Genomic DNA, 16,694 nt, shown 5'->3' on the forward strand with positions numbered 1-16,694 from the left:
GATCAGTAGTGGTGCTCTCTCCTCTTTCATTCCCGCCTTTGATAATCTGTACCTCCTTGTTTGCTTTTGTTTGTCTGTTTGTGTGCTTGGTCTGTCAAGTCAGTCTGTTTTATTGATCTTTTCAAGGAACCAATTTTTGGTCCCATTTTCTCTACTTTTCTGTATTCAAACCTTTGCTTTCTGCTCCTTTTAAATTTCTTCTAATTTCAAAATATGTGAGGATTTCCCAGACTTCTCTTATTTATTTCTAATTTATTATTGCTGGGGTCAAAGAACATATTTTAGATGATTTTAATCCTTTTAAATTTATTGAGACTTGTAGCCAAACATATCATCTATCCTGGAAAATGTTCCATGAGTGCCTGCAGTTATTGGGTGGGGTGATTTAAATTACCACCCAGTTCTCAGATTTGCCTGGGTAGCACAGGGACAAAGAGAACCAAAGCAGCACAGAAAAGTGTTTGAAATTGGACTTAAACAGAGTTCTTCCACAGAAGAAGAAACAAGACTTGCTGTGAATGAACTGGGTTGATAGTTTGTTAAAACAAAAAGCTCAACATCATTTAAGGAATTCTAATGGAACTTAGAAATTACAAAACATTCAGTATATATGCCTGTTTCCACATTTCATTTGGCAGGATTTTGAGATTCATCCACATTGCTGAAGACAACAATAGATCCTCCCTTTTTATTGCTGAGTAGTATTCCATTACATATACCTTATGTTTATCTTTCCACCTTATGAAAAACATTTAGATTGCTCAAATTTGGAACTTTTGAAAATAAAACTGCTGTCGATATTTATGTGCAAGTCTGAACATGTCTTTATTTCTCTTCATGAAATGTATAGAAATGGCATGGTTGCCATATGGTCATTTTGTTTAACTTTTTACAAAAATTGGCAGTCTTCCATGGTGGCTCTTCTTTGTTATATACCTATCAGCAGTATGTAGGAACTCCAGCTGTACCACATCCTTGCTAACACTTGGTACTGTCAACTAACTTCTCCTTTTGACATTCTGATGAACGTATAGTGGCATCTCATTTCAGTTTTGATTTGCATTTCTCTGACATCTTTTTATGTGCTTACTAGTAAATTGAATATCTTCTTCTATGAGGTATATATTCAAATCTTTTGCTTATTTTTAATTAGGTTATTTGTTATACGATTTCTTTTATATTTCAGATACAAATTCTTTGAAATATATGTGTTCTTAGTCTTTTCTTCCATTCTCTGACTTGCCTTGCTTAGTTCTATTGTTTTTAAACAGTCTTTCAAAGAGCAAAAAGTTTTAATTTTGGTGAAGTTCAATGTAGCAATTTTAATTGAAATTTAATTTCTACTTTAATTGCAATATGGTGAAAAACATGTCTTCTCTTACATGTCACATTTTAGAAAAATACTGAGGTCTACTTTATGATCTACTGAGTTTAAAGGTGTTCCATGAGAGTACAGATTTGAAGTGTTGTCTCTAAACAGTGGAAAGTACAAAAATATAAATTACTATTTTTTTGCCCCCACCAATCTATTTAAGATGGAGAAAAATATATTAAATAGTATGCAAAGACCATGTGTGAATTTCTCCATGTACTTTTCACATTTGAATTAATCAAGCAGTATTGCTTTTTTTTTTTTTTTTTTTTTTTTTTTTTATTAAAAATGAAACTTTATTAGGTTAGAAAAATTAATAAGAATGTCAGTAAAATCTTGACTAAGAAAAAAAGGAAATTAAAAAATGTATTACATTGCATAAAAGATGTCATTGTTTAAGTGCTTTTGTTTTTGTTTTTTTTTTTTTTTTTTTTTTATTGTAAACAAATGGGATACATGTTGTTTCTCTGTTTGTACATGGCGTAAAGGCATACCATTTGTGTAATCATAAATTTACATAGAGCAATGTTGTTTGATTCATTCTGTTATTTTTTTCCCTTCCCCCCACCCCTCCCACCCCTCTTTACCCTCTATACAGTAGTACCTTCCTCTATACTTGCCCCCCTCCCTAACCCTAACTCTAACCCTTCCCTCCCCCCCATTATGTGTCAACCTCCACTTATTAGCGATATCATTCGTCCTTTGGCTTTTTGAGATTGGCTTATCTCACTTAGCATGATATTCTCCAATTTCATCCATTTGCCTGCAAATGTCATAATTTTATCATTCTTTATGGCTGAGTAATATTCCATAGTATATATATACCACAGTTTCTTTATCCACTCATCAATTGAAGGGCATCTAGGTTGGTTCCACAGTCTGGCTATTGTGAATTGAGCAGCTATGAACATTGATGTGGCTGTATTTCTGTAGTATGCAGATTTTAAGTCCTTTGGGTATAGGCCAAGGAGTGGGATAGCTGGGTCAAATGGTGGTTCCATTCCAAGTTTTCTAAGGAATCTCCACACTGCTTTCCATAGCGGCTGCACTAATTTGCAGCCCCACCAGCAGTGTATGAGTGTACCTTTCTCCCCACATCCTCGCCAACACCTGTTGTTGCTCGTATTCTTGATAATCGCCATTCTAATTGGGGTGAGATGGAACCTTAGGGTGGTTTTGATTTGCATTTCTCTTATTACTAGAGATGTTGAACATTTTTCCATATGTTTGTTGATTGCTTGTAGATCTTCTTCTGTGAAGTGTCTATTCATTTCCTTAGCCCATTTGTTGACTGGACTGTTTGAATTCTTGGAGTAGAGTTTTTTGAGTTCTTTATAGATTCTGGAGATTAGTGCTCTATCTGAAGTATGATTGGCAAAGATATTCTCCCACTCTGTAGGCTCTTTCTTCGCATTGCTGATAGTTTCCTTTGCTGAGAGAAAGCTTTTTAGTTTGAATCTATCCCAGTGGTTGATTCTAGCTTTTATTTCTTGTGCTATGGGAGTCCTGTTAAGGAAGTCTGGTCCTAGACCAACAAGATGAAGATTTGGACCTACTTTTTCTTCTATAATCTGCAGGGTCTCTGGTCTGATTCCGAGGTCCTTAATCCATTTTGAGTTTAGTTTCGTGCATGGTGAGAGATATGGGTTTAGTTTCATTCTGTTGCATATGGATTTCCAATTCTCCCAGCACCATTTGTTGAAGAGGCTATCTTTTCTCCATTGCATATTTTTGGCCCCTTTGTCTAGTATGAGAAAATTGTATTTATTTGGGTTTGTGTCCGTGTCCTCTATTCTGTACCATTGATCTACCTTTCTATTTTGGTACCAATACCATGCCGTTTTTGTTACTATTGCTTTGTAGTAGAGTTGAAGATCTGGTATTGCAATACCCCCTGTTTCACTCTTCCTGCTAAGGATTGCTTTAGCTATTCTGGGTTTCTTATTCTTCCAGATGAATTTCATAATTGCCTGCTCTATTTCTGTAAGGTACGTCATTGGGATTTTAATTGGAATTGCATTGAATTTGTATAGCACTTTAGGTAGTATGGCCATTTTGACAATATTAATTCTTCCTATCCAAGAACATGGAAGATCTTTCCATCTTCTAAGGTGTTCTTTAATTTCTTTCTTTAGTGTTGTATAGTTCTCATTGTAGAGGTCTTTCACCTCTTTTGTGAGATTGATTCCCAAGTATTTTATTTTTTTTGAGGCTATTGGGAATGGGGTAGTTTTCCTAATTTCTCTTTCTGAAGATTCATCACTTATGTATAAAAATGCGTTGGATTTATGGGCATTGATCTTGTAACCTGCTACTTTACTGAAATCACTTATGAGTTCTAAGAGTTTTCTGGTGGAATTTCCAGGTTCCTCTAAATATATAATCATGTCATCAGCGAACAGGGATAGTTTGAGTTCTTCTTTTCCAATTCGGATCCCTTTAATTTCTCTGGTTTGTCTAATTGCTCTGGCTAGAGTCTCAAGGACGATGTTGAATAGAAGTGGTGAAAGAGGGCATCCCTGCCTTGTTCCAGTTTTTAGGGGGAATGCTTTCAGTTTTTCACCATTTAGAATGATATTAGCCATGGGCTTAGCATAAATGGCCTTTACAATGTTAAGGAATGTTCCCACTATCCCTATTTTTTCTAGTGTTTTGAGCATGAAGGGGTGCTGTAATTTATCAAATGCTTTTTCTGCATCTATTGAAATAATCATGTGTTTCTTGACTTTAAGTCTATTGATATGGTGAATTATGTTTATTGATTTCCTGATGTTGAACCAACCTTGCATTCCTGGGATGTTGGAGTTGACATTAGGGTAATACTAGCCTCAAAAAAAGAACTAAAGTGTTCCTTTCTCCTCAACTTTGTTTTCCTAGAATTAAAATTATTTTTCTTTTAAATATTTGATGTAATAGACCTGTGAAGCCATATGTTCCTGATCTTGACTTTTAATTGAGAAGATTTTTCATTGATGACTTAATTTCTACACTTATTATACTTGAGTTCAGATTTTCTGTCTTTACTTGAGACAGTTTTGGTAATCTGCACCTTTCTGGGAATCTGTCCATTTCATCTAGGTTGTATATAATTTGTTGGCATAAAGTTTCTGGTAATATCACTTTTTAATACTTCCATTTTCTATAAGATCAGTAGTGGTGCTCTCTCCTCTTTCATTCCCGCCTTTGATAATCTGTACCTCCTTGTTTGCTTTTGTTTGTCTGTTTGTGTGCTTGGTCTGTCAAGTCAGTCTGTTTTATTGATCTTTTCAAGGAACCAATTTTTGGTCCCATTTTCTCTACTTTTCTGTATTCAAACCTTTGCTTTCTGCTCCTTTTAAATTTCTTCTAATTTCAAAATATGTGAGGATTTCCCAGACTTCTCTTATTTATTTCTAATTTATTATTGCTGGGGTCAAAGAACATATTTTAGATGATTTTAATCCTTTTAAATTTATTGAGACTTGTAGCCAAACATATCATCTATCCTGGAAAATGTTCCATGAGTGCCTGCAGTTATTGGGTGGGGTGATTTAAATTACCACCCAGTTCTCAGATTTGCCTGGGTAGCACAGGGACAAAGAGAACCAAAGCAGCACAGAAAAGTGTTTGAAATTGGACTTAAACAGAGTTCTTCCACAGAAGAAGAAACAAGACTTGCTGTGAATGAACTGGGTTGATAGTTTGTTAAAACAAAAAGCTCAACATCATTTAAGGAATTCTAATGGAACTTAGAAATTACAAAACATTCAGTATATATGCCTGTTTCCACATTTCATTTGGCAGGATTTTGAGATTCATCCACATTGCTGAAGACAACAATAGATCCTCCCTTTTTATTGCTGAGTAGTATTCCATTACATATACCTTATGTTTATCTTTCCACCTTATGAAAAACATTTAGATTGCTCAAATTTGGAACTTTTGAAAATAAAACTGCTGTCGATATTTATGTGCAAGTCTGAACATGTCTTTATTTCTCTTCATGAAATGTATAGAAATGGCATGGTTGCCATATGGTCATTTTGTTTAACTTTTTACAAAAATTGGCAGTCTTCCATGGTGGCTCTTCTTTGTTATATACCTATCAGCAGTATGTAGGAACTCCAGCTGTACCACATCCTTGCTAACACTTGGTACTGTCAACTAACTTCTCCTTTTGACATTCTGATGAACGTATAGTGGCATCTCATTTCAGTTTTGATTTGCATTTCTCTGACATCTTTTTATGTGCTTACTAGTAAATTGAATATCTTCTTCTATGAGGTATATATTCAAATCTTTTGCTTATTTTTAATTAGGTTATTTGTTATACGATTTCTTTTATATTTCAGATACAAATTCTTTGAAATATATGTGTTCTTAGTCTTTTCTTCCATTCTCTGACTTGCCTTGCTTAGTTCTATTGTTTTTAAACAGTCTTTCAAAGAGCAAAAAGTTTTAATTTTGGTGAAGTTCAATGTAGCAATTTTAATTGAAATTTAATTTCTACTTTAATTGCAATATGGTGAAAAACATGTCTTCTCTTACATGTCACATTTTAGAAAAATACTGAGGTCTACTTTATGATCTACTGAGTTTAAAGGTGTTCCATGAGAGTACAGATTTGAAGTGTTGTCTCTAAACAGTAGAAAGTACAAAAATATAAATTACTATTTTTTTGCCCCCACCAATCTATTTAAGATGGAGAAAAATATATTAAATAGTATGCAAAGACCATGTGTGAATTTCTCCATGTACTTTTCACATTTGAATTAATCAAGCAGTATTGCTTTTAACATACAAAAATATGTCTGTCTAGTTGACTGACCTGTGTTGATTATAATTTGTCTGATAGGATTATATTGATACTTTTTTCTGAATGTAAGCAACATACTTTCATTATCCTTTTAATATGATTGTATAATTTTTATTTTTAACTATGTCTTTATTAACAGTATGTCTGTAGATATGTTTGCTTATCAATATTTTTTACTAGAAAAATTTAGTCTATTAATATTTACTAATAAAAAGGTATATTCCTCTTTTTTGACATATTATGTTTCTGCTTCTATCTCTTTGGCAATATCCTCTCAATTTTTCCTATTTTTTTCTTCAGGATTTTTATGAGAATGTACATCTTATTAATTTTATTAATACCTATTTTTGTTGTTGTTGTTGAACTAGAATAAACCAGCCTGTTTTGTTAAACCAGAATAAATTATCCATGCTTGAAAAATGAGTTTGGCCCAAAGGGACCTCCGTATATAGTGAATTACAACCTAACTTGATGTGCAAAGAGGATGCAACCTAACCTGAGAGTGTACTCTTGTACCAAAGCAACTGAGCCTCTGCCAATCAAAGCAGCTACCCTAAGCCAACCGCAGGCTGAAGGCTGCTGAATTATGACCATATAAGAGAAAAGACACACTGCACCAATCAGGTAATCTCTGTATATCATTTCCTTTATGTTTATAAAAATAGTTCATTACTTTGGAAGGTGTGAGGGGAATTCTGAATCCTCCTGAATGCTGTCCATGTCTAGAACCTTTTTCTTTTTTTCTTGCTCACATAAACTTTGTAAAGATTAAGTGGTCTGTTTTCTTTAGGCAGCTTATACCTTTCAGAATTATTTTAACCTACTTTTCCCTAGTTTTAAGACTCCTATAAGCTTCACATATTCATGACAGAGTCTTAGATACCTGGCTCCTCTGCCACTCTCACCACCCACCTACTTCTTTTTTCAGTTCTGGGATACCCAGGGTTTCGCACATGCTAGCCAGGTGCTCTACCACTGAGCGCACCCCTAGCCCTATTGATCTACTTCTTGATCTTTGTTAGTGCAATCTAGGGATTTAGATTTCAGTTACTAAATTTGCATTTTATACTTAACATACTTTCTTTACCAGAAATCAATTGATATTAGTACTGTTTTATAAGATTTTTATTATTATTTAAAATTTTCTACATTGTTGGGTTCTAATATTATCTCCTCACCCTTTTGTATGATGGTATTCCACGTGTGAAGTCCTATGCATTCATCTTTGGATTAATGTTTTCATATAACTTTTTTCCAGGAAATAAGTGGTATCTATTATGTGTCTTCTAATATATTAAGATGCTAGTCCATTAATTTGATGAGTGAAAAACTCCTTGGTAATATGTAAAAGCAAATAATTTTTATCTTTCAAAATTTTCAACATTACTCCATAATTTTTCTAATTTCTTTGTCAGTGTCTTCCTGCCTAGAAACTTCTAGGATATTCATTTAATTCTTGAGCTTCAATTGTTCTCCCACGATGTAGGCAGGTTTCACTGCATTAATTTTACTTGATATGTGTCCTCTCATAAAGGTACTACCTTTCTTAATTTTTCCTGAATTGTACAGTACATCATTTTCAGAAGTATGCTCTTATCCTGTGAGTGCTAAATGTAGAAGCCTTTTCTTTGTCTATGGAATGGTCTCACAGGTTATTTGCCTGTTTTTAACTCTTAAGACTGATCTTAAAGAAATATTTAATATTATATCATTGAATCCAAGAAGTGCACTTACTAAGCCAAGAAAACTGTCATTAGTCAGCTTTACTCAGAAAGTTGTACTACTGGCCTAATTTGTAGCCTAAATTCTTAACAGTGTACTTAAAAATTCTTGCCTGGAGCTTTCTCATTCAGTATTTTCTCAATTCCTTTAAATTTAAGCCAATCTGAGAGCTTCCTATCTGCTCCATAAAATATCTGGACCGGATACACATCCTGGGGGCTGCCCCTGATCACCGCAGGGAGCTGGCAAGAGGTGCACATCCAGGCAGCACAAAAGCGCAGCAGGAACCCATCTTGTATCTCAGGCAGCAAGTAGAAAAAAGAAAGAATGAGACCTTAGACCCCACTGTCAGGCCCAAATGCTCACAAGTCAGTATGAATGGAAATCAGATTAAGAAAATAACAGCAAAAACGGGCACAGTGGCAAGCTAAGCCCTTCAGGGATCAGTGGGATTCAAACAAAACTTTCTCTGGGGACAATTTTACCACCAAAGTGTGCTTGGGACACCTAAGCAAGGTAAATGCAGCTGAAAATGGAGTCATGAATGAGTACAACACCATTCTTTCTAATCAGGAAAATCTGAAATAAAATAATTCAAAAGTATGTGAATAAGAGAGCTAATAATTGCTAACATGGCTATATTCACATGATAAAATATATTTAACATAAAAAAGCTTTGCATTAAATCAGCATGGTCAGAACACAGACACATAATATTAAATACAAATGGGCAAACAAGAATAATACATAAAATCTGCATTAATCTAATTTTCTAAAAGTGGAAAAACAAAACAATTACATATGTATAACATACAATATATTCTTTGTATGTAACATATCTGAACACTAAATATGCATATGTGTCATATTTTTATTATGAGCTAATAAAAAGGATATCATAATATTTTACATAAGCATATTATACATACAGAACTTAAATATGTTCAAGTATAAAATAAAATGACATAATTCACATGAATTAATTATAAGTGTGGTGAGGAGAGAACATGACTGGACATGAATGACAAAATTAATTACACTTCATTGGTGGTGTTTCAGTTTACATGAACAGAGTGCTAACAAATGCTGATTCTTCAAGATGAGTACCTACTTGTTTATATTAATTCCCTTTATTCTTTTACAATTTCTTTATTCTCTCAAAATAAAACAAAAATGCTTAATCTGGGTAAGAATTGAAGACAGTCTCTTTCTTCCTGAACTGTAAGTTGAAGATATTTTTCTGTAACTGATCAATAACACACTATTTTTGGAACGTGCAGTAACAGGCATGGTCAACTTGAGCCTCTGCTCTACAGAAACAGTCTGACTGATGGTGGCGTTTTTCTTGCAGGCTGATCCATCCTCCCAGATGAGAAACATTTCTGCTATTACAACATTTATAGAAGTGGCTTTTCTTCCCCCACAGTGCTGGGGATTGAACCCAGAGCCTCAGGCATGCTACGCACTTGCTCTACCACTAAGCTCCATCCCCAGCCTACAGAAGGGCCTTTTAAATGACTGTTCTGGAATTCTTCAAGGATGAATCAAGGGGTAATATCTGTTCTCAGTGTGAATCTGTGGCCTAATTGTATGGTTCATTTTGATTTCACTTTTTAAAAAAGTGAAATGTTTCTGTCATATTGAAGATGAGAATGTACCTTCCTACTGACAGAGTGACTTTTAAGAAGAACACTGCGGTTGCCTCTTACCTGCTCTTTCATTTCAGCATAGACCTTTTCTGAGTTCAGCTCCACCTGCCGCTTAAACTCTTCTAGAGCAGCATCTGCCTGTTGGGCCTGCAACCTCTGAACCTCAGTCACACGAGTGAGTTGCTCCTCTTTGTCCCTAGAAAAGTTCAGAAAGCTCCAGAGTTAAACGATAAAAGCACTAGACATGAAAGAACACTATTCAACCTCCTCTAAAATTAAATTCAGATTTCAATGGTCTGATCCAAATTCTACAAAACTTCTCCTTAAGAAGTTGACTATGAAATAATTTGTCTCAGGAAAAACAGGTATAAATATACAATATGTATTCTGATGAGGGCATAACTACTTAAACGATTTCCCTAAAAGTAAAACTGTATAAAACCATGTGTGTCCATTGACTGATGAACATATAAACAAAATGTGATACAGTCATACAATGGAGTATTATTCAGACTTAAAAAGTATATATTCTAATATATTCCACAACATACTGTCTTCCATAGACTTGCCTAAAAGAATAAATAACCATCAAATTTCTTCATATCTCAAACTCAAATCATATAGTCAAAAGGGTTCAACAAAATAAGAGAAACTCTTGTGTACTGATAGGAAGAAAAGGAAAGGCTTTAGTTTATAAATGCACACAAGTTTATAATAGCTAATTTTTAGTTGTGACTAGGTGCTGGGCACAGAGCAAAATACTTCCATAAATTTTCTCGCTGTAAACCACATAAGAGTATTTTCATAGCCCGCTTCCTTTACAGATCAGTACACTGGGGCTCACAGACACGACAGCTCAAGCCAGGATTCCAGGGATAGCAGTCTGCTTCCAGAGCTCCAGCTGTTGACTACTATGCTAGCTGCTCTCCTGATTTTTCAGATGCCGTAAATAACATTAACTTGGTTCATCTTCCCTAAACAGGAAAGCTTACACACATATAAAACGTTATCTTACTACCAACTGTAACACCGATGAATGCTGGGGGATCAGGTAATTTAATTAATCCAAATCACATTTTAGACAAACATCATAATGGGGGCAAAAGATTTTTCCAAGCCATAATGCTACTGTGTTTTAGGAGGTAGACAAGAAGTAATTTGAGCTTCTCAGAGTTACTCAGATAGGAGTTCAATAACCGCTTGAACATATATAATTTCTAGGCTTCCTTATAAGACCCTATATATAATATAAAATATCAAACTACCAAACATTCTCCCACCGAAATTGAAAACCTTTTTCAAAGTTTAAGTGGTCAAAAGACTATGCTGCCTAGTCTCTCCTGTCTCTTCATGATGAGGAATGTAGATACAGATCAGTGCTATTTCCACCCCACCATCCCCTGTGCTGGGCATGGCATATCTGTAAATAAGCAGATGGGCATATCCTTGCATATGGGCTGAGAGAACATAGGCTGAATCTTTATGTTTCATTGAAGTACTACCGCCTTTGTCTATATATTTCTTCATACCCTCCCCTACATGCCTCAGCCAGAAGGTGACAATCATCACTGCACCCTATGATAAAGCAACTTTCTCACTGAGCCCTCTTCCCCTGTCTGTGTTTCACTGGCAGAGCCACTGTTTTCATGGCCTACAGGGTTTAGCACTGACTCAGAGTGATGCTCTGCATGAGAACTAAGCCATTCCAGATCCGGACGCCTGCCAGATGAGCTCCCAGGTACTGTACTTGACAGCAATGGGGTCCAAGCTTCTAAGAATTTTTTGTAAAAGAGATTTTATTTAAATTGTTCATTAATTAAATTGTCCATTTTAAATGTCTTTTTCTCTACTACTTTTTACATGCTATTAAAGCAAAATGTTTTAAATGTTAGCTGATATTGCTAAATCCTGATGTCTTAACATTATGAATGCTTTTGTGCCACTTTAACACCAATATTAGCTCACAGATCATAGTGATTAATAATTAGATATCATGCCAAAGACTGATTCCAAGGGCACACTACATTAGACTAAGCACTGTAATGGTTACAGAATTTTAATTTGGTCTGGTGCATTTTTGCCCTATTTATACCATTTTCCCCAAAAAGCAGGAAGTCTTCAGTTACATGTAGGATTTCTCTGGTATAAATATTGAATAATTTGGATATCTGAATATCCAAATATTAAAAAAGCACATGGAATTAACATAAAGTCATCTAAATTGTAATGACACCATGCTCTAGACTTGGGTGGCAAATATATGTTCTCTGGTATGATGGTCCCATTAAGGAAGGAGCTACCTGGCATGCTGTATTGAAAGCATCCTAAGAGCAAACTTAGAAGGACAGGCTGTCAAGGTGATGAATGGTCACTCCACTGCGAACCACAGGGGTGAGGCAGAGCACTGCTGTTACTCTGCCACTCAGAGACTACCTTCCCCTACATCCATCAACCAGAAGATGACTGTCATCGCTGCACCCCCCTGGTAAAGCAACATTCCCACAGAACGGCCTCTTGAGTGGCTAGTTTAATTTTTGAGGCCCTCTGAAAAGTACCTGTGAAGACTATTTCATAATCTGAGTGAAATTTTATCCAAGGTTTACCTTTGGTCTATTTATCTATAAATAGAAAAGAAAGTACAGTGGATAATAGCAGAAAGCTTAAGAGTTTATGTATCATAAAATATAATCAAATAATTTGAATTATATACCACTAATTAGCCAAAAGAAAATATTTTAACAGAACTTGTAAAAATACATGACCTAGGGATGAAATATAAACTTTGCCCTATCCACTTTGAAAGTCACTTGCTTGTAAATCATTCAATTTGATAAGAAAAATCTTTTTTTAATATCATGTCAATCTTTCCTACCCAGTTTAATTCATTTAATTTATAACTAGGGTCTGATCACATAAATCAAGTTATAAGCTTGAGTCATCATCCATGTGTCTTAGAGATCATTATAAAATATTAAAATAAAGCCCTGTACAAAAAAAGCACATTGTTTTTGATAATTTCTAGCCTGAATTATGAATAGCAGATATAGTTTTATATTAAATAGCAAGCCTGGGGAAATAGCACCATCTCCTATCTAGTCTCCAGTTCCACTAAACCAGCTCTGTTAACCTGATAGTAAAACGAAATATTAAAGGTCTTGTTTAATGCAAATCAATGTTCTTGTCCAATAAAGCCATGACGAACACATGGAACTCCACTAATTCTTAGGAATATTCTGCCTTAAGATAAATTAAGAATCTTAATTTAATAAAGAGGTGATAATCATTTTAATGAGATCCATTTTAATTTTTACAAGGTGGTGACACTGAAGTGAATACTCTAAGCCTCTGAATGCACAAGGGTCTGCTCCTCGGTGTCACAAGAATAGTGCTCCTTTTTACTACAACCCCAAACAGTGCGTCCTACAAGGAGTCAGAAAAAAAGAAAAAAAGTGACTTTGAAGATTATGTTCTTCAGTAGAACTGGTTGTGGGGCCGAGTATAAATGCATCACTCAAATGCCTTAAAGCCTGGCCTCCATGAAGATAAAAAGGTGGAAAGAAAATTTGCTTGTTAGCTCTGATTTATTTATAAAATACAGTAAATTTCCTCATCTGAGTACATAAAGGATAAAGAAAAAAGAAAAGAGCAGCAGCATTCTTACACAACCACAAGCCAGCTCAGATTAAAGGATGTTCTGAAGTACATGATTATTCCAGAAAGGGCAATAAAATCTAGGGGACTAATGGACTACAATTTAGTATTTCTTGAGTTTTACAAGCTAACATTTATATATGCAGGCCAACCTTAATTTGAAAATCTTCCTTTGGCACATTTCTGAACTAGCACTTTTGATAATGATGGCCATGATCCAACATATATTTATAAGGCTTCACATTACATTATACTTCATTTGCTGCCAGCTTGGCATCTCTACTGGAAACTCCAAGAAAAACAAAACAAAACAAAGAACTTCAAACAAGTCTGAAAAACAGCTAGAAGAGTCTCCATTCCTTTCCAGCTGGGCTGGAGAATAAGACCTTTAAGAGGCAATATCACCTATATTTTTGGCTGCCAACTGGTACTTCAACTGATCAGACTGACTCAGTCAAAACATTTTAAAATACCTTTCACTAAGCATGATAAACAAACTGCTTAGCCTCTTCTTCATTTGACTTCTAAAACCAGTAGTCTGCTAAATTCTTGTAAAAAGTGGCAAACATTATAGACATCTAAACATTTGATAGTGCAGGAGTCAAAAGGGAATGCCCGGTCAAGTGGGCATTGGTATTACTGACCTTAAAATTGAAAACATGGCAGTGCTCCCCAAACTGACCTATGGAGTTAACATAATCAGTGTGTGCAGGGCCAGAGGCCCAGGTTTAAAGACAGCCTCTGGAAGATGGAAGAGGCCAGGGACAGCTCTTCCTTCCACCCCTGCAGGAGCCAGTACTAACACCATCTTGACTTCAGCCCCTAAATCTCACTTTGAACTTCTTACCTCCAGAACTATAAGATAATAACCTTGAATTGTTTTAAGATATTAAGTTTGTAGTAATTTGTTACAACAGTGATAGGAAAACTACTGTAACTAACAATACTTGTGCTTATTAAACACAGCATTCAATGGTATCTATGATATTTAACAGACAAGATTTAAAACTTTTTAACAATGTTATGAGGAACAGAGTAGGAGTGGACATAGGGCAAATTTAAAAGTTGAATCAGGCAAAGAAAAAAATCCCCAAGGAGAATTGTGTTAAATCTTTAAATATTTAAAGTTTCTGTGATGGTTCACTCATGTGATGTTATGGTTAGGATCTGGAATTTCCCATTTCCCCTAAAGGCTCATTTGTTAAAGTCTTGATTCCCAGTTCAGGAATGTTCCAAGGTGGGGCTTCAGTGAACTGACTGAATCATGAGGGGGCGCTACTCATAGATGAATAGGCTGTTAGGAGCAGGGGCCCAGTTGGAGGATGTAGGTCACTGGGGGTGTGTCCTTAAAGGATATGTCTTGTCCCTGGCCACTCACTCTCTGTCTCTTCTTCCTGGCTGCCATGAGGTGAGCAGCTTTCCTCCAACATGCCCTCCCACCATGATGTTTCTAACATCATGGAGCCAGAGAACCATGGACTGAAACCATGAGCCAAATAAACCTTTCCTCCTTTAAGTTGTTATTCTCAGGTATTTTAGCACAGTAACAGAAAGCTAGCTAACATTTGACTTCTTCTAAGTAATATTATCAAGTTTAAAAGACCAAAAACAAATTCTTCCTCCCAAAGAATATTTACATTTAACACTGGCAAGTTGATTGAGTTAAGGCCAAGGTAAAATTACCCAGACTATTTAATTCCAGATATCCCTTCTGACTAACTAACATCTGCACAAATGAACAAACTCTGATTTTGTTAGTAAAGAGTCAGTATAATTACAAACCAAAACTTCTAGACATCGATGACCACTAGAACTTCCTGTGACCAAAAAAATTTTGGTTTTATAAGTTAAATTCATAAGATTAGATGTCAACATAGAAAGGAAAAGAACTGTGCAGTAAATTATGATAATTAAGGAACTGTTAAAAAATCTCAGGGAGTCAGAGAGATTATCAGATACTGCAGGAGAAGGTCAGTTCACTGATAAGTGCTTTTTGTAGGAAAGTTTGAAGACCTTGGAAAGAATGAAAACATTTCTTCACTGCTTATATTAAAGACATATTTTACAATTCTTTCACATAGTGGGTATTCATGGTGCTAGTTCAATTCAAAATACACAGAGACAATGTGCTATCCTGAGTCACAGATCACTCAAGTTTAAAAAAGCTGAGTAATTTATAGACCCTTAGTAATACATTGGAAGATAAAAGAAGTGTTTCTAAGAGTAAATAACATACATTTTCAATAGCCATGGCAAACCTGAGAAGATTTTCTCCTTTCTTCTACCTCCTAAAAGAGCGTAGCTCAGTTTAGCTTATAACCAAGTCAGTCAACCTTTCATTGACTCATTGGTTAAACACTGCTTATGACCAACTACAGGTTAACCACTAACTTACACTAAGGAACAAAGCTATATTAGAAACCTCTTGTAAAAGTATATCAAGTAAAGGAGAAAAATGAAGATAAATACCAAGTACAATGACAGATACATGGATACATGGCTTTAAACAAAAAAGGAGGGTTCAGACACACGTCATTTCCCTTGGTCTACTAGACAAGACAGATGTATATGAAACAGATCTCTATTGGAGGAATCTAGCCTCCCCTAGTGGGTCAGAAGAACCTGCTCCAAGTTCTTCAGGTCTGAGCGCGTATACTTACCCTAACAGCAGTAGAGGTAGAGCTAAAACACCAGCACAACCCTCAGTGTCAGAAACAGAAGGAGCATAACACTAGCATAAATAAGACAGCACTGACACGACCATGGGCAAAGCCACCATGCTCAATGAGATCATGATGATCCAGGACTGATCACTTCATGATTTTTCAAATCAAAAAGGCTGAAAAAAGGGGCCAAAAGCATAAAGAAGTCCTATGGAAGGAACTCTCTTCTGACGAGGAACTAATGATTTACGCTTATCCAAAGAGCTTGTCCCCAGGGTCAAACTCTAGTCTTAATGCACCATGACTGGTTGAAGCATGTTAGTTTTGAATGGGAATGAGAAATTTTCAACTATCCAAAAACCTCTTAAGATGATATGGATTTCAGCTAGGAGGTCCATAAATCTTCTGAAGTCAACTGGATTTGTATTATGATTCAAAAGAACTGGTTCTGGTGTGAACTTCCTAGTTTCACTCAGTAACTTAGCCATGATGCAGGAGCTGAGACGAGGGTCCTGGCAGCAAATTCTGCAATCTGCTTAGACAAATACTACAGAAATCGTGAAAGAAGTACAAGAAATGGTTCCAACCTTGGAGAAACTGGAAACGGACTAAGGAAAAAGACAAAATGCAAGAAAATAATCTAATAGTAATGCAATATTATATATATTAAATTTTGTAACAAATTTAGGTGCTATAAAACACAGACTACAAAGAGGCATTTAGAATCTGTACTAAGAACCAATCTCAGAAGTTCAGAATTGTATAAAAGTAGAAAATATAATTATGAGCAAATTTAGCAAAAGGCTTAAACAATTTAAAGTTTTACATAATAATTCTGGGCT

The 16,694-nt window shown here is 35.3% G+C and overlaps 1 protein-coding gene across 8 annotated transcripts in view; it reads right to left on the reverse strand.

Annotated features, from left to right (window-relative positions):
* Window positions 1-16,694, reverse strand: part of CEP112 (centrosomal protein 112) — a gene marked incomplete at its 3' end in the record, with an annotated part of 475,585 nt that overhangs the window by 275,522 nt on the left and 183,369 nt on the right. For all 8 annotated transcript variants that reach the window (XM_079131573.1, XM_079131569.1, XM_079131572.1 and 5 more), the window contains one exon: window positions 9,599-9,734. In XM_079131573.1, coding sequence (XP_078987699.1) covers window positions 9,599-9,734 — 136 coding nt within the window. The remainder of the gene's footprint in view (window positions 1-9,598; window positions 9,735-16,694) is intronic.

This window comes from Sciurus vulgaris, assembly GCF_902686455.1.
Source record: "Sciurus vulgaris genome assembly, chromosome: 3".
NCBI classification, from domain to species: Eukaryota; Metazoa; Chordata; class Mammalia; order Rodentia; family Sciuridae; genus Sciurus; species Sciurus vulgaris.